Source organism: Lichenostomus cassidix, chromosome 4A (assembly GCF_008360975.1).
Source record: "Lichenostomus cassidix isolate B80296 chromosome 4A, HeHo_3.0, whole genome shotgun sequence".
In the NCBI taxonomy this organism is placed as follows: Eukaryota; Metazoa; Chordata; class Aves; order Passeriformes; family Meliphagidae; genus Lichenostomus; species Lichenostomus cassidix.
This window is the reverse complement of record NC_139485.1, coordinates 2,986,389-3,004,120: the sequence shown is the minus strand read 5'-3', so window position 1 is coordinate 3,004,120 and position 17,732 is coordinate 2,986,389. Positions and strand designations below refer to the sequence as shown.

Here is a 17,732-nt window from a genome sequence, read left to right as displayed (position 1 = left end):
CCAAAGTCCAAACACAGCCTCTCCTGGATAAGGAGATGAAGTCATCAGCTTCAGACAGTGGCACAATTGCCATCCTACAAAATTTAAATCAACTCTATTGGTCTGTTCAACTACTCAGTGATTTTTTAATTTTTTTTTATATTTTTTCCTTTGTGTATAGCTAGGTGGTGGTGAAAAGGGGATTAACTGCAGAACTGGAAGGGGAAGAAATTGTATTTCCTTTGGTATCCCCTTTAAGTAACCCTGGAAGCAAAAACATAGGAGGGAAGAGTGAATTGTTACATTTGTCTTAAATTCATGCAGCACTGTTGGTGTTGATAATGTAACTCTGTAGTGGGAAGGCTGCAAGCTCAGCTCTTAGTCTGTCTCCTCCAATTTTTAAGTGCTGTACATTTAATTTGGCAACTTAATAACAGCTTTTCAGGTTGGAGCAACCAGATACAAAGTCAAAGCATGATAAAAATGACCCCTGAATAGCTAATTTGATTTGGAGCTGCTGTGCTGTTTTTAAAACAAAACATTTACACAGAATTATTTACAAAATAATTGGTGGCCTTGGTGTTTCTGCCTCTGGAGGAGCACTTGACTTGCACAGACATTTTTTGGAGAAAATACCGTGAGGTTGTTTTTCCTTTCTCTGAAAAAGCATTCACTAGCCTAGCCTTTTAAAGGACCCAGTAAAACTTGTGATTTATTTTATGAGCTTTGAAGTGGCACAGAGCTGAGAAGTAGAGTCTCCATGCTGGAGTCATCGATTGTGTTTCCACCTCAGTCACAGGTGCCATCTGTCATATCCCAAACAGTTAAGGGAATATTTTCCCCTTTCAGGCTTTAGCTATGAATAATGTCTCCTTTCTTCCTTGCTTTTTTCCTACACAAATGGTTATCACAGAAAGTGTTGGTGTTTTACCTTCTGGTATTAGTCTGTCTCTGGAAGCCAACTTTTTTGTTAGTTGGAAAAGCTGATAATGCTGGTACAGAGTCCTGCTTTTGGCATGGTTTTGCTTACCCATGTAGGATCTGGATTATTCACCATTAGCCATGGCTATTGTGGCCTTGTTGGCCACTTTGATATACATAGAATTACTTTAATTGCTGTAACAACATGTCACATGTGGCCAGTTAGCTTATTTATGGCTTTGATACACAGATATACCTCTGTGACTCATTTTCTGTCTTTTTTGCCAGGGCTGCTAAGGCTCAAAATCAGCTTTTTGAACTAGCAAGAAGGGGCTGTGGGGAGTAGTTAGCAGTGTGTCCTGGAGGTGGCTGATGAATGCTCTCCACGGATAGGAAATGCCACCTCTTTATTAACAGAAAAACAGCTCAGAATGGTACAGAAATTTAAGTGATTGCTGGAGTCCTTTATTTCAATTCTGTTTCCCAGAGTTGTGTTGCAGTACAACAGCTCTGCAGCACTTGACTGAAACAGCTGCCAAAAAAGCCACAGCTCTGCCTAAACCACAGCTGCCCTGCTTTGTGCTTTAGCCTTTCCTCAGCTGGAGATTGCCAGCTCTGGCTGCAGCATCCCTGCACTAACAGTATTCCTGGGTTTGTGGCTAATCAGCCTCTTCAGGGGCTGTAGCATAATTCACATCAAAATTACACTGAGTTCTGGGGGGTGGTTTGAGATTTTTTGGGGGGGGGGGTTTAATCTGTGTCCCAGGATGTGGGCTCATGGTCTTTTTTTTTTTTTTTTTTTGGAGTGGAACCCAGTGTCAGCCTGGTGTTTTTCCAGACCTGTTTGGTACATATTTTAGTTTGGTTATTTTAGTTTGATTGTTGCTGTCACAGTTTGGTACCAGACCAGTGCTCTGGGTTTTTCATGCCCAGCAGAATTGCTGGGAATAGGGGTATTGGGATATAGCTTGAAGCCATAACCATATTTTGTCTTTAGTTAGAAGAATGAAAAAATCTATGAGTATTGATTTCTACTTGGATTTTTCTTTTTTTCCTGCAGATCGATGCTTTAATGTTTTGGTTTTGTTCTTTATTGGGCTTTTTGAAGCATGTTTCCTAATAGTAAATTTTTAAAGCAAATATTCGATGCTGGAATGTGTCATTTTTGGGGGGTTTTGGGGGGTTTTTTTGGTTTGTGGTTTGGTTGTTTTTTTGTGTGTGTATGGCTTTTCAGCCTTGAAAAGAAAGAGTTGTGCAGTCAAGTTTTCACTAGTCATCCTTGCCACCTCCTTTTTTTCCCTGTGTTTTCACAGATGAAAGGCAGAGGCTCCAATTAAATTAACCCCTGAAGGCTGTGCAGGAAGGCTCTGTGGGCTGTGAGCCCCATTGCCAAGCCTCTCCTCAGTGACAGAGGACATGGCCCAAGCTGTGCCAGGAGAGGCTCAGCCTGGACATCAGGAAGAGTTTCTCATGGAAAAGGTTGTTAAACATTGCAATGGGCTGCCCAGGGAGGTGTAGACTCTCCATCCCTGGAGGTGTTCAGGGAGCACCTGGCTGTGACATTAGGCTCCATTTCTCTCAGCAGTGCTGCTGGGATACCTTTTTCTTTTATAAAATCACACCACCAAAAGCTGCATTATACATGGAAGGTATTCAACGTATAAATCCAGACCCAGAATTCCAAGCAACTGCTTTTTTCATAAGGGAGGAAGATAAAACCGTTGAACCAGGACTTTATAGCTTTGAAATAAGATCATAGATTAAAATTTTCAGGGCAAGCCTATATCTAGAAGCTCCTAGTCACTGCTGCTTACCAGATTTCACAGTCAGCTGGGTTGCAGCACATAGGAAACAGCTCAGATCACGTTCCAGGCACTGACTGCAGCCCAGTTCTCCCTGCAAGTGGGCTGAGCAGGTGTCTGAGGCCTGGCAGGGTGTGTTTATGTGTTAGGCTCTGTTTATGGCAATACGTTCATTCCAGATGCTAAATCTTGCCTTCCCTGGAGCAGGTGAGCATTTTGCCACAAGGTTTGGGGTGCTGGGTTTGCCCCAAGGTAAGTGTCAGTCTGTGCTCACAGCTGTGATGAGTGCTTGACTTTAAAGAGAAAGTGGAATATCCCCTAATGGTAACATTAATGGGCCATCTAACTCCCTTTATCCTTTCCTTTATGTAGTTTTCCTGTTCCCTGCCCTTCCTATTTTCATTTTCATCAATTGTAAACATGTGATTTCTGACTATGTTGAAGCAGCACTTTGTTAATATTTATCATAGCAGGAATATTTCCCCTATGGGGAAGGTGCACATACAACTGCAAAAAGTCCTTGTCTATTTAAAAAAGTGGTGTAGCCTTTTGTCTTCATGTGAGTATTTATATTTCTGCAGCTATGGATCCCTGTGGTCCTGGATTTTGTACAGATTTTGCCATGGTCAGTGTTAATTTGTGTGTCCACATTGCCTCCCTTGTGCAGGAATCTTCTGCATTCTAAGGAATTGGAATTGCCATTGTTGAACTTACAGAAACTCTTGTTTTACTGACCAAAAGCCTCAGATTGGTCACAGATGGAAACCTTTTGAAATGTATCTCCAGGACGTTAATGAGATTTGCTGGAGGACATCTTTCCATGAGCAAATTATGCTAATACAGTTATAAGTTGTTGCTTAATGACTCTCTTACATTATTAGCTATATTGTTAATTGTATGGCCAATGCAGTTGTGTTGGTCTGAGGATATCTTTGGGGAGCAAATTAAAAGGAAATTACATTTACTTTGACTTTCCTGTACAGGAGTAATTGCATTCATGTGGTGCACTTTATTTACTAAACATCTAGTGGGTTGCTATTTTCTGTTGTAGCCAGGATATAATGAATATTTTGGCGTTGTTTGGGTATTTTTTTTTCCTCAGCCAGGCATTGTTCAGCTCTTGCTCAAATTTGGGTGTCCAACTTCAATGGAGATAAGCAGGACTGTGAGATGGCTTTCTTTATAAAAATACCAATAAATTCTCTAGAATTAGAGCACCTAAATATTCCTCTGACCACTGACAGCCCTTGAGAAGTCTGTGCTGAACATGTTTTTAAAAAACTCTAAAATATCAGATCTGTTGCTGTTCATAAATGTTTATTATCAATAGGCAGCTGGAAATGTTACATCTGAAAAGGTAGAAACACCTTGATTTTTTTTTTTCAATAGGCTTACATTTTTGGGAAAAAAATTAAATGCTTTTTTTTTCAGTTTACAGTTAAGCTAAAAATACACTTAAAATAAATAATTTTATTTGTTATGTACACTGTTTCATTTTGTACAGGTTATATGAGGGTCTGACACAGAGTCTGCACTACGGACGGAAGAGATGCAAGTAGAAAAGTACATAAAACTAAGCATCTGTTTTTGCTTTTTGCTCTTGCCCTTTTCTCCAGGGGTGGCTATTACCACTCAGCTGGCAGATTCTGAGGTCCCCATTTCTGTCTTTGCATACACAAAATCCTTACAACATCTAAAAGCTCTTTTGCCTGGAAAAGGCCTTTGAGTTTTTGAGCAAAAATAAAATAAAGAAGGGGTGGGGCAGGGGGGAAGCCTCACCTTTTATATTCCATGGAACAAAATGGAATTTGAAGATATGCTTGGGTGTGAAGGCTGTTTCTGTGGTAGGTTTAATTAATGAAGATTTAATTTGACATTAAAACTTGATTGCTAAAAAAACTGTTTTCAGAGTCAGCCCAGGTCTCCAGGGCTCCCATATAGAAAATAGAGTACTTAAGCATCTGCTACTATCTTTTGCTTCTCAAAATCCTTAGCCCTGTAGCCCCCAGACCTGCCTTATAAACACCTTCAGTAGTTTTTAAATAACTATACAATACCCAGAAAAATAGCTAGACCCAAAAGTGCCCCCTTGCTGAAAAACAACTATTTATAGTCAAAAGGCATCTCACTCTGTTGGCTAAAGGTATCACAGTGTTCTGTCAGCTGATGTGCTCTGAGCCCAGCTCCTGCATGGGGCATCTCTGCTGGCTCAGGAGCTACTGCTGAGCTGGAAATGCTTTCAATGGGAGGAGAAAGGGGGAAAAAGTCCCCAAAATAAGCCATGCTGAGGGGGGATGTGGTAGCCAGCGGGGTCAGGCTGCACTGGTGTCTGTAGTTGGTGAGTATTGATGGAGAAGGAGATCCTCCCTGGGCAGAGGGTGGGACTGGAGGATCTCCAGGAGTCTCTTCCAACCCAAACCATGATTCTGGGTGAAGGAATGAACTGGCTAATAGATTCTGGGTGGTTTGAGCTCTATTGCTGTTATGGTCGGGGGTTTCATTTTTGCTTCACACACCTTAAAAAACCCAGAGCAGGTCAAAGTGTTTCCCTGAAGCACGAAATGTTATCAAATGTTTGGAAGATAAGGATCAAATGCTTTTGCTTTCTCAGTGTACAGCTTTAGATGAAACATGTTTTCTTTTTACAACAATGGTGCTTGGCCATGAATTGACTCCGGAGCAGTAGCTGGTCAGGGTGGAGGCAGTTCTATGAATAATATAGAAATTGCTCTTTTGTTAAAATGGCCTGAAATTGGGAAAGAAGTATGAAAATGGAATTTAATAGAATTACAAATATTTAGGAAATATGCTGTCATTGCTAGCCCAAAATATTCTGTCTCCTCAAAAAAAATCTAGTAGGGAGATACTTTATGGTTGCTTCAAGTCATGCATTCACTGAAAACTGCAGATTGTGTTGGGGATAGTTTATTTTAGATGCTTCTCCAGTGAGTGGCTTTATTACCCACCACAGCCTCGCTGATTCCAATTAATTTTACCACGGCATTAATTAGAGTGCCTGATGCTTCCAGCCCACCTGGGAAGGTGTGAGCAGCCCTGGCACCTCCCTCAGCTGGGGCTGCTGTGCCAGAGGGCCTGGGAATCCCTCTGGTGAGGAAAATCCATCCCAAAAGCAGCTCCAGGGAGTTTTCAGTTAAGTAACAACTTCCATTAACTCTAGGCAGCCCTGGTGGTTCAGATTTTTTTGCTGATTTTTTTGCCATTCTGTATGTTGAATTGCAGCAGAGGTGGGATTGAGGTTCCTGTTTCTTTGGAGATCAGCCTTTGAGGCTGCACAGAGCTTTCTCTGTCTGTGGGACAGGATTAGACACTGCAGAATGGCTAAAGGGGAACTCAGCCAGGAGTTCAACCAACACTGAATCTCCTCCTGGTTAATTGAAATATGCTTCTGTTGGGATTTTGGTCCTTTGAAAAGAACAGTAGCAACACCAAAGCTGGGAAGGGAAGCAGGGCTAAATGTGTAATGGTGTGAGAGCAGGGGGTGCTTGTGTGGTTTCCAGCTGCTAGAAAACCCAAAATAATTCAGATCCTTGCTTACACTAAGTGCCCAGATATCCCGTGTACACTCTCAGGAACATCCAGGTCCCCAGGGCAGGGACCAAGTGCTCGTAGTGCCCTCACCCTGCCAGTCCCATCTCAGAGCTCCTCTTGCTCAACCCAAAGGCCTTTATCCAGTGTCAACACCACAGAAAACACCTTGTACAGAGAAATCTGGGTTGGGAGCCCCTCTCAGGGTACAGGGACAGTGTCCTGCTGTCCAGGCTGCCCCAGCAGCCAGTGTTGAGCACACTCTGAGCTGGGTGACCCAGAGCTGCCTTCCCCTCTCCTGGGGCAGAACAGGCAGCAGGGCCATCCTGCTCCAGGCACAGCCTCCCTCTGCCCTCCTGTGACACCTGAGTGAGTTGTCCTTGCCAGTGATGGGGTGAAAAGTGATTCTTACAGAGGTGATGCTCCTATAGCCCTACCCCAGTATCGTGGTGTGCACCAGTGCTAGGCTGCCTGGGGAGCTCCCCCCATGCTTAGAATTCTCTTGTACCACCCCATTTTAACCTCTTTAAAAGGTGAGGGTTTATATTCATACATTAACATATTTATTTAAATATTCTTAGTATTTACAGTGGCTGTTTCTGCTAAAAATCGTGTTACATGGACTGTCGGGAAAGGGATGGAACACAAATACAGGAAGGTGACATTAAGGGTGAGGCATAAATCACAAAAGCAAAGGTGTCAGAATTTAGGCTTCCAGGGTATGCTGCTCCTGCTCTCTGTCTGCTGCAGAAGTCCCCTAAATTCCCTTCATGGGGAAACCATGCGAGTTTCCTACATGGAAAATTATCGTAACAGACATACAGTTAAATCCTAACCTGAATTATTTGTAAGAAAATAAAAGTACATACTACTGCTACCAATATCAACTACTGCCTGTATATAGCGCCTTTAAATTGGAAAGTGCTTATAAATAATGAACTAACCCCCCCTGCGAGGTAGGTAAGTATTATTATCCCTATTTTACAGATGGGGAAACTGAGGCATTCCAGAGGCTGAGTGACTTGCCCAAGGTCACGGGTGGGGCAGAGGCAGAGCAGGGAGTGGAGCTGAGCTCCCTCCTGGCTCTGGCACTGCACATGCTTCCTCTGAGGGGACACAGCTACAAACACGGGAGTATTTACATATTTACCAGCCAGTGAGCGATGTACAAATGCAGTTATCCAAATAACCTGCACAGATATTTCAGTTGATTTCTTGTTTCCGAAGCAATTTATGGAATCTCTGACCTGAGTACAAATACCTCCCAGCTCTGTTATGCTCTTAACCCTGGATGTTATTTGTTAACTTTGAAATTGGTGATGATGCCCCATCCCTGGAAGTGTCTAAGGCCAGGGCTTGGAGCAGCCTGGCCTAGTGGAAGGTTGTCCCTGCCCATGACAGGAGGGTTGGAACAAGAACTTTAAGTTCCCTTCCAACCCAAACCATTCCATAATTCCATGACCATTTGCAGGTGTGCTGCTTTAAAAAGCCAGGTGGAAATGGTGCTGGGATGAGAGGTGAGAAAAAAATGCAACTTCAACAGCGAGAAACCGAAGAAAGGGCAAGTGGTTCAGATCTCTGTTATTCCTAATTCCAAACTCCTTGCATATGGACAGGGATCATTCTCAAAGCCCACAGAATAAAGGCCAGGTGTGAACCAGCTGAGCCAAGGAAAAGTGTAACTCCTGGCAGGAGGAACTCAGTGTCCCATCAGCTCCTGCCCTGCTCTTTGCAGAGACAGCACAGGGGTCCTTCACTGACTGTTTGAAGGAAAGAATAACTTCCACTAAAACATATTTTCTTTTTGAGCAATTGAAAGCAGAAAAATATTGGTGAAGTCCCAAATACTGTGACTGCAACTGAATTAAATATAACCAGCTTTGGGTTTGGTTTTTTTTAATCAAGTGTATTTTTCAGAAGATACTTCAATTTCGCTCCCCTGAAGCTCCTGTTTTAGCATAATAATAATTCACCAGCTGCTCCCACGTCCATTGCTATCGACAGGGATGCAGAGATGCAATCAAAGAGAATTTTGCCTTTGGGGGGACCAATTTGACTTTTGCAAACTCCTGGACACGTGTGTTAACCTCAGCCCAATCAAATATTTGTGTTGCATTCTAAAGTCGGCTCTGACTCGCTGGTAGCTGGGAACAAGGAAGGATCTGAGCCATGGAACAGCCCCAGGGGAGCCCCATGAGCATCTCCCCCTTTGCAGATCTGCTCTCCCTCATGCCCCTGCACTGTGGCAGCTCCTACCCCTGTCTGCTGGGGCACAGCAGGGGAATGGGAATGAATCACACCGTCTGCACCGAGGGGATTTTTCCATTTCTAGGGGCAGCACTGCAGAGTTCATTACGTTTCTTTGTGGTGTTTGTACCTGGAAATGCATGCAGTGACACAATGTCAGTGTCACCAGTGGCCGTGTGCTTGTTTTCTCATGGAACATTTAAAAGCCTTCCCACAGTCCAAGGATATAAAGCCTGATTCTGGCCCAGTTTCAAGCCCAGTGGATGTAATCTACATAACCCTACTTGAATTGTTTTCATTCTTACCCCTTATGCAGGAAATACCACAAAGACTTGCTGGCCCCACGTCAAGCAGAGTTCACAAACTGCAGTGTGGGTTAGGTGTGGCATCAAAGGGTTTGAATTCACCCTTCTGTCACAGCTCCTGCCAATGTTTGCAGAAATGTGCTCCGTTTGGTTTATTGACCTGTGGGGCTTTTGTTGTGAGCTGCTGTGAGAATTGCCTTGGAGGGTTCTGACTGCAGCTCTGTCATCCCAATGGATTTGCTCCTTGAGCCAGGGGTGCTGCATTTTCTCATGGAATGAGCAGCAGGCTGCTCCCCACCCTCGCATTCTCCAAGTCTCCTTGTGTACCACCAATGTCAGTTTGCTCAGCCTTCCATGAAGGAAGAGGAAATGCAGTTTTCAAAGACAACTCTAACCCTGCAATTAGTGTGAAAGCCTGAAATCTGTTGATACAAAAATGCCTTTCACTCTGCCTTAACTAACACATCCAGAGGCTTAAATATTTGGGGTTTTACACTGCCTGGTAACAATCTGTTTTACAAAGCACTGGTAACAGTGCTGGTAACAAGACTGGTGTCATTATAAGCAAGGAATACAGAAATATTTTTGAGTCTCTGTTCCTTGCTGGTGATTTGTCTCAACAGCAGAGCTGGCCTGGGGCCACAGCCTCCACCCTGAGGTCTGCACTGAACACTGCCAGGGTTTTGGCACCTCAGCTCTGCCCCAGGAGCTGCTGCAGCACTCACAGTTCTCCCTGATGTGGGTTTGCTCCGTTGGGCCTTCAAGGTAAAGCTGCACAAGTGCCCAAAGGAAAAATCCCACCAGGGGTGTTTTCCTTCTCAAGAGGAGGGTTTAAAATTCAGGCAGAGGATCCAGCTGCAGGTGTCCCAGCATCTCTGATCCTTCTGCTCCCCACCCTCCGTGCTGCCAGCAGAGCTCTGCTGCCTCTTGCTGGTAAAATCTGACCCACTCCAAGGGCAGGAGTAGATTTTCATGTAGATTTTCCAGCATTCTGCTCTGCCAAAGGCACTTCCCAACCCAGTTCCCAGGTGAGGTGAGTGCTGGCACCACCCTGGGCAATGCTGGAGCTCACATAACCCCTCCTGGGAGCAGAGCCTGGCACCAGGGCAGGGATGAAGCCATTCCTGAGCTCCTGGGCAGGACTTGCTTCCTCCTCAGAGCAGCTCTGAAGTTGTGCTGAGTGCCAATCATCTGTGCTCCTTAGCAACACTGCAGGAGAAAGTTCAAGTATCCCATCATTAAAAAATTAAATAAATAGATAAATAAATAAATAATGCCCCCAAATCACTGTAAGAATTCAGTCATCTTGCCCTTGATGGGGTTGTCTTTTTCCCCCACTCTGATGCTCCTTAGGACAGTCCATCAGAGAGGCAGCAGAAAGTGAACACAGCAGTGGAAGTAAGGTTAGGAATTGCAAACTAAGGGCAAGGCTTAGAGCTGGGGTTTGATTCAGCCTGTTAGAAACTACACTGAGGTTTGTGTTTCAAGCAGCCACGGTTGTTTTGGGTTGTTTTCTTTTCAGTTCATCTACACAGAAGTTGAGGCAAGGCCAGGTGTCAGCCTAGCTGGAAGGTCCTTCTGCTCCCCAAAAGGGAAATTAGGTAAATAAGCAAATATGTTAGCAACAAAAACATGTTCTAGGTGGATGATTAAAGAGGTTTCAGTAACAAGTTACAATATTAATACAGTAACCTGAAAAAACAAGCACAACCAAAAGAATCAGAGGTCATATTGCTTAAAGGAAACAAAAAAACCAGTTATAAGTTGAAACTCTGTTTAAAAATATTTTAAATGTGATTCTCAGCCTTCTGTTCACCAGCTGGTTGTGTTGGTCAGGGGAACTGAGCAGTGCAAAGCCAATGGTGTTGGACAGCAGCAGTGAAGCCCAGCTGGGGTGGGATGATGATGGGAACACTGGAGAAATCCTTCCCTCAGCCACCTGTGTGCCTGAAGTCTGTGGGGTTTGGAGACTAAGACTGCATCCAAAGGGATTCCTGTGGTTTATGGTGACCTTATAATGGTGAAACCTTTAGTTTAGTGAGTGTAAACAAAGTAAATTTTAAAAGGTGCAGATGGCTATAAAAGAGGCTATAACATAAGTAGTTTTACACTTTTTTTTCACCTGTGGACAGAAAGGAAACAGTGATGCTGAACCAGATGAGAGCAAACAATTACCAATACTTGGCTAAGTTTTCCAGTGGGAGTTAAGAGAGCTTTGCTTAGAGCCGAGTGGTGACATGATCCTCCTGCCCATCTTTCCACTGGTTTATAAACAAGTCACAGGCCTCTCCCCATGAATCAAACACATCCTCTGACGAGTCTATAAGTTTGGAGTTAGAGGAACAAATACTGGAAGCACAGTGAAGGGAGCTGGTACAAACCACAGGGCACTCCTTGCTCTGTCCTGTCAGTCTCGTGTTCCCACTGTAGGCCACCTCATTGAGGTTAATTTCACTTTTGGAACAATTCTCTTCTCTCTCTCTGTCCATGGGAGAATATTTAATGTCTTTCCACATGTAGTGTGGCTGGATAATTCCGTCTGAAATGGTGTACATGGGTTCTGAGCTGGGCTCAGGGACGTGGCCATTCATCTTGGAGAAGAGCAGGCCCAGTCTCTTGAAGGACTCCTTCTTGGAGCTGGAGAGTCTCTGAACTCTGTTCCCGTTCCGCACAAAGGAGCGCTTGCTGATCCCATTGCTTTTTGGCTTCTCTTCCACCATGTTGATCCCAGACATGGTTTTAATCAGAGCAGACACATTGAAGTCCTTTTTTTTGTTGGCTACATTGAAAGACACGCTCTTGGCTCTGGATTTTTCTCCAGCACCGTCCTCGTTTGTTTCGTCCTTTTGGGACACCTCAGTGCTGCTGGTAGAGTAACTTCTCCTCTGGGGCTTCCTGTTCCCTAAGAGGTCAAGAACTTCATAGCGAAAACTCGAGATGTCCTGTTTTAATTCCTGGGGCAAGAAGAGAAAGGAGTTACTCCCAGCAGCTATCTGACATGAAGGAATGACCACATTTCCCTTGGGAGAGCTGGTCAGTTGTTCCAGTGGCTGAGACCAAATCTCACCACATCCATGTCCAGGGACACACAAAAAGGGATCTGTTGGTAGTGCTGAGAACTGAAGATCTCACAAGGCTTTTGTCCCCAAAGGCTGGGGACTGGCCCTGCTGATCAACTCCCTCTGCCTGCCCTCTGCCCTCCCAAAAAGTCAGATAAGAGAGTTACAAAAGAGGGAAAACTGCTGAAATGTAGAAACATGACAGGAATCCTGTCTAGCTGATAGGCCCAACTTTAACTTTTTTGGTGAGTATTCTTAATATCCATCAACCCCAACCCATTTGTTGGCTCTTTCTGCATTAGGATTGGGAATGTGATGTTGACTCAAATCACATCCTTCATTCCTACCCTTTCCCAATGCTTTTGTCTGCATAGCACATTGTATGTTAAAATCTGGGAGGTGATTGTGTGAGAAGACACTCAGTAATAACTCACTCTGCCCAAAAAACCCCACAGGCCCATCAGATATATTCCCAGCTCCACTCATAATCCTATTCCCACAAATCACCTTAACGAGTTAGTGCAGACTCTGCAAGTGGCTGTTTGAATTAATAAAGTAAATTATTACTGAGGAATGATAAATTACCTTGAAGTTTTCTTCAGTTAAACCTTCGTTGGTTTTGGAAGTTCTTATCATTGCCGCGACGTATCTTTTCACAAGATTTCTTATCACTTCCTGGAATAGGAAACAATCCAAGTGATTCAATTGCTAGCTCAGCCCAAACCCCATTCTTGCTCCATTTCCCTGAGCTCTTGCCAACAGCAGCTGTCCTGACTGCTGGCTAAAAATCACTCACCACTAGGAACAAAATGTGTCCTTTTAAACAGAGCAGGCCTTGGGAAGGGGTGATATACCTTCCACCACAGGTGCTCAGTTGTTAACTGCATTTTTACTGGGGTTTGTATATGTCAAAGTTGTCGAGAAAAAAATTCTTGGAGTCGTCTCTCCAAGTAATTCTTCAGTCTCAGCTGCTGAAAGGTTTTACAATTACCAATCTCGTGTGTCCACACTGCGTAAATTTGGCATTTGAAGGTGGATTATCAAGTATTTGAAAGCCAAGGAGGGTATGTTAGCAATAAATAATGTGAAGAACAGCCAGGACCCCGTGGGACAATGGACTTTCACCTCAAACCACATCTGCAGCTGCCTGGGTGCTCCCTAAGGGCAGGAACTCCTTTCAGATGGCTGCACCATCTGTGGGCAGCACTGGAAGCACCAAATCACAGCCTCAGTGACTTCTCCAAGAGCTCTTGCTCCTCTGTGTCACCTGTTTGCTACACTCCATGATTTAGGGTGGGTAAGCTCCATTTTGCTCTGCTCATGTCCCTCCCTGATGGCTTTACAGAAACAAACTGGTGTTTGGGTTTGTCCATGTCAGAACAGAGTGAGGCTGTTTGTGCACATTCTGTGCAGGGAAGAGATTGCTCCAAACCTGCATTTCCTCCCTCCAGAAACAATCTGAGCAGCACCAAGCTGGAGATGGTCTCTGCAGCAAGGCTTTGCCGGGAGGTTTTTAAGAGATCCCAATGTCGTACCATGAGCTGCACTGTGAAGTCAGAAGGCACCATATGTCAGCTGTCAAAGGTGACTAATTATGTTAACCACCAACTTCAGATAAAAGTGCTCCTCAAAAAGCAGGAGATGTCTTACTTAAGACAAATTACTAATGGCTTTTGGCAGTGGAGCCTAATGTACCACATAACATTCGGGAGACTTTTTTTCCTTCCAGCATGCTGGCATAATACGTCCCACTGAATTCAAGGGCTGAAGCTGGTGTTTTTAATAAAGTTTTATGCTTTTGTAAGTTGTGTTTAATGAGTACTTGATGACAGGCAGGTTGAGGATAAACAAAACTAGCAAGATGCAACAAAGGCATCATTCCTCCTTCCTGAGCTGTCCCAAACAAAAGAAGATCCCAACCACAGTCTGAGTTAGGGGTGCTTTACAAAAAAGGCAAGAGAGGAGCAACCCAAGAGTGTAAAAATATTGCAGAAACAGTTTGAATCAGGATGGCCTGACAGCCTGATGGCAATGGGGATGTGACCTTGACTTCAGCAGCCACACTGATACTTTCAAGTTTTCCACTATTCCAGAGGGGCTGAAAGGCAAGGACAGATTTACTGAACCATCCACCTCCAGTGAGGAAATGCTTTAATCCATGATAAGTAAAATCCTCTTAGAAGATCTCCACTTATCAAAGTACATTCTAGAGGCAAGCAAGAACTGAAGTCTTAGAAAATGAGGAGGAGAAAGAAACAGCAAGTAAAAACTTTATGTGCCCAAGAGTTTACCTGGTAATGTTGATTCTGAATCAGGTTGTCAGCGTGTCGTTCCTGGAAAGAGAAAGGCACAGGGCTGTCACCTGTCTGGTCCTGTCTTTAGAGCTCCTGATGGCTCTGAGCAAGTTCTGATCCAGCAGCCCTCTGCTGATCCCGTGTCCCTCATGATGCTGAACATGCACAAAACCCTCCAGAAGTGAAGCACAAACCCACGAGCTCCTTACTGTGAATGTTTTGAGGTTTTCGTGCCTCTTCCGCTCATTGTCGGAGTCATCACCTGGGCACAGCTGGTTGTGGATCCACTTGCAAAGGTACCAGAAGGACTTGGGGCTGGGGACAATGTTGAAAGGAGGGGGCAGGGTGGCACCTTCATCAAAGTAACTCATCCAGAGCTTCGTCCGTGCGAACTTCCACTCAATATCCGCATGGTCCTGCAAGAGAAGGGAAGAGACCATCAGGAGCTGCAGGCAGCTTGTCCTGCAGCAAATGCCCACGGCTCAGGAGGTGAGGTGTGAGCAGTGAGGGATTCCTTCAGCTGCAGGCAGAGCACTGCCACTCCTTACATCTCCCTCGCTGGGGGTGAGCTTAAAAAAATGGCTGTGAAATGTAGCTGGAGTGAAAAAATACGAACCACTGAGAATGGGAGGAGAGCAATATCCAGCAAGGAGAATTCCATGCGCTAGAGGCCAGCTTTGTCCTTAAGAGGTTGTGTTTATTAGTTCACCAATGCAAGAAGCAAGAAAACACATTTCTTATTTTGCTTTTTGCTAGCACTTTTATTATCACAAACCACTGTTTCTCATGTCTAAATCCAATGAATTCTCATATTCTTCCCTGGGAAAAAGGTTTTCCATAGTGGTTTTTGATTTGTTTTTTATAGCATCCATTATTTGTGCTCTTATAAGGAAATGACACATTTTATGTGTGCCATATTTTACATCTTGCCTCTGCATTATCCTTACAGAAGCCAAGAGATATTTTACAGTTAGGCTGGTGGGGTTTTTTGCATTTATATTATCACCATGATGGCTTGCTGTGCCCTGGTGTTTCTCATCCCAACAAAGTGGAGGTGGGAAGTTAATACCATCATTTTAGCTGCACAGATAGATGCAGAGTCCACAGAGTCCCCAGTAAAGGAATAGTGAGTTATGGAAGATACTGACCTTGCAGACTTCAAAATAGCTGGATTTGGGGAGCACTCCCTGCAATTTAGTCTGTGGAGGCAACCCAGAAACAAAGTGCATATTCCCTCCAACATCAGGGCAGAGGTAGCTCCCTGCAACCACAGATGCTGCAGGGATCCAAAACAGATCTCGTGCTCCTTTGTGCTGCTTTAAAAGTTGAAAAAATGCCACTGCTTTGTGTGTTCTGCAGAAATTCTGACATTAGGCAGAAAAGGGAGGGAAATAATTTGTGCTGAACGCAGCTCACACCAGCACCCTGAGCTGAAACGGTGGATTTGTGTGTTGTTACCACTGCAGAGACAGTGCTGAGCTGATGGCTGTGACATTTCAGCCGTTCATTTGTGTGAACAGTGTCTGACACGAGATTAAACCACAGCCACGGCGATTCAGGCTCAGGAGCAGCGCAAGGTGGGAGAAAAGGACAATGCGGGACTTGAATTTTCCAAGGAGATCTCAGCGAGGTTGGAACAAGCAGCTTATCGAGCGAGGGGTGCTGGGCTGCAGCTCTCACAGGCAGGCAGTGAAGTGTAGGACAGGCAGTTTAATAAAATATGGCTGAACATCATGCCCAAAAAATTACTACACTGCCTCTCTGGCCACGCTCCAGCGCCGTGACACGGGTAAAATATGCTCACATTTTGACAGCAAGGTGCAGCTGAACTCCATTTTGGTAATGTATTCAACTTATCTGCAGCCCTCGATTTAGAACGACTGTCTCAGTGGCCCAGGAGCACATAAATCTCTGCAGATGGTCTGAATCAGGCCAGAACTCCATTGTCCCCTGCCACTTTACCAAAGGGGCTCTGTGCAGACTCAGAGGTGAAGCCTGATGTGCCCCTTTTCCCTCCCACACCCTCAGACACCATAAACAGGCAAACTGCAGCATTGCTGCGAAGCATCACGAGTTGGTGCTGGTGGAAATGAAGTTCTGGGTAGCAAAAAACACAGTTTGTAGCAGTGGGAATAATTGCCACCATAAAAAAAAAAAAGAAAAGAAGAACAACTCCTGCTCATTTTTAGCTCGTTTGTCTACACCTGCAGCCAGCTCAGCTGAGCTGGAGGAGAGCAGGACAAGCTGGTGCTGTGGTGTTCCTCCTTCCCAGACCCTGAGCTCCAGAGCCAGCCCACAGGACAGCTCCTGCCCAACAACTGCTCCCAGCTCCAGGCAGAGCTGCCCCAGCCTCTGCCAGAGCAGGGCTGGCTGCTCCCTGCCCACACCTAAAGGCTCCCTCATGTCCAGCTTTCCACCTGAGCCTGTACTGCTCTGGGCAGCTTAGGCTGAAAGCATCCTCAGCAGAGGAATGATGGGCACTGCAGGCCTAGTGAGCCCAGAGGGACCAGGGAGGGGGAGAGCAAATCTCTGTGAGCAGAGAGGGGCCTGAGCTTCACTTGGATACAGAATCATTCACCATGGAAAAGCCCTCTAAGATCATCAGATCCAACCATTCCCCACTGACCCCTGTCCCCAAGTGACACCTTTTAAACACCTCCAGGGATGGGGACTACACCACTGCTCTGGACTTGAGGATTGCTTAGGTGAAGGAATTTTTCCTGCTATCCAACCTAAACCTCCCCTGCTCACTACCAGGAAAAGCCCAGTGGCAGCTGCATGTTGGTGGTTTGAGCATCTACAGCGTTTTGTAGGGAAGAGGCTGCATGAGGCCAGGGCTGAGTTACACAGCCCTGCTGGGATCGAGCAGCAGCTACAAACACTGCCTGGGGCAGCTGGGGAGCTTTGGGCAAGGCAGGAACCCAAGCAGAGTGCAAAGACTTATCTTAGATAGAGACCTATCTTTTAAGTTCTTTGTCAACACAGGAGTAAGTGTGAATGTGCAACTCGGCATATCCTGTGATATTCTGTGATAAATCCACCCTTCCCTTCCACCCCACAGTGGCAGGGGTGGGCTGGGGTCAGAAGTGGTGACCTGGCAGCATTTTCCTTCAGCACATCATAAAAGGGCACAGCCTGGGCAGATGCAGTTTGGCAGTGGGCGTGGGATGCTGTTTGAAGAGGAAGGCAAGGCAAACCCCTAGTTTGGGGATTGCAAATTTGTTTCTGGGAAAGGAAGGAAAGGGCTCAAAAAGCTTTTGGGTGTTTTTAACTTTTTGTTCTTTCATTTACAAATAGCTGGATGGGACACTTCACCCCTGGAAGTGTCCAAGGCCAGGTTGGACAGGGCTTGGAGCCCTGGGATGGTGGAAGGTGTCCCTGCCCATGGATGGGGGTGGAATGAGGTGATCTTTGCAGTCCCTTCCAACCCAAACATTCTGGATTCTGCAACTCCATGGGCTTTACTAGGGGCTGAGTGCTGGGAAGCTTAGCAGGATTTTTCCCTTGGTAGAGTTTGGAGGCTGCTCTGAACAAATCCCTGTTGGTCTGAGTGTGTCTGTGGGTGAGGCTGGGGGATGC

The 17,732-nt window shown here is 45.2% G+C and overlaps 1 protein-coding gene across 2 annotated transcripts in view; it reads right to left on the bottom strand.

Moving 5' to 3' along the window:
* Positions 1 to 4,152: 4,152 nt before the first annotated feature.
* TRPC5 (transient receptor potential cation channel subfamily C member 5) overlaps positions 4,153 to 17,732 on the bottom strand; it is a 93,296-nt gene continuing 79,716 nt past the window's right edge. The window contains exons 8-12 of one of the 2 annotated variants that reach the window (XM_085060078.1): positions 14,363 to 14,569; positions 14,151 to 14,192; positions 12,445 to 12,534; positions 9,334 to 11,754; positions 4,153 to 9,299 (exon numbers count right to left, since the gene is read on the bottom strand). In XM_085060078.1, the coding sequence (XP_084916204.1) occupies positions 11,020 to 11,754; positions 12,445 to 12,534; positions 14,151 to 14,192; positions 14,363 to 14,569 (1,074 nt within the window). In that variant the 3' untranslated portion in view covers positions 4,153 to 9,299; positions 9,334 to 11,019. Of the gene's footprint in view, positions 9,311 to 9,333; positions 11,755 to 12,444; positions 12,535 to 14,150; positions 14,193 to 14,362; positions 14,570 to 17,732 lie in introns of both variants that reach the window. The other variant, XM_085060077.1, reaches the window with a different exon arrangement.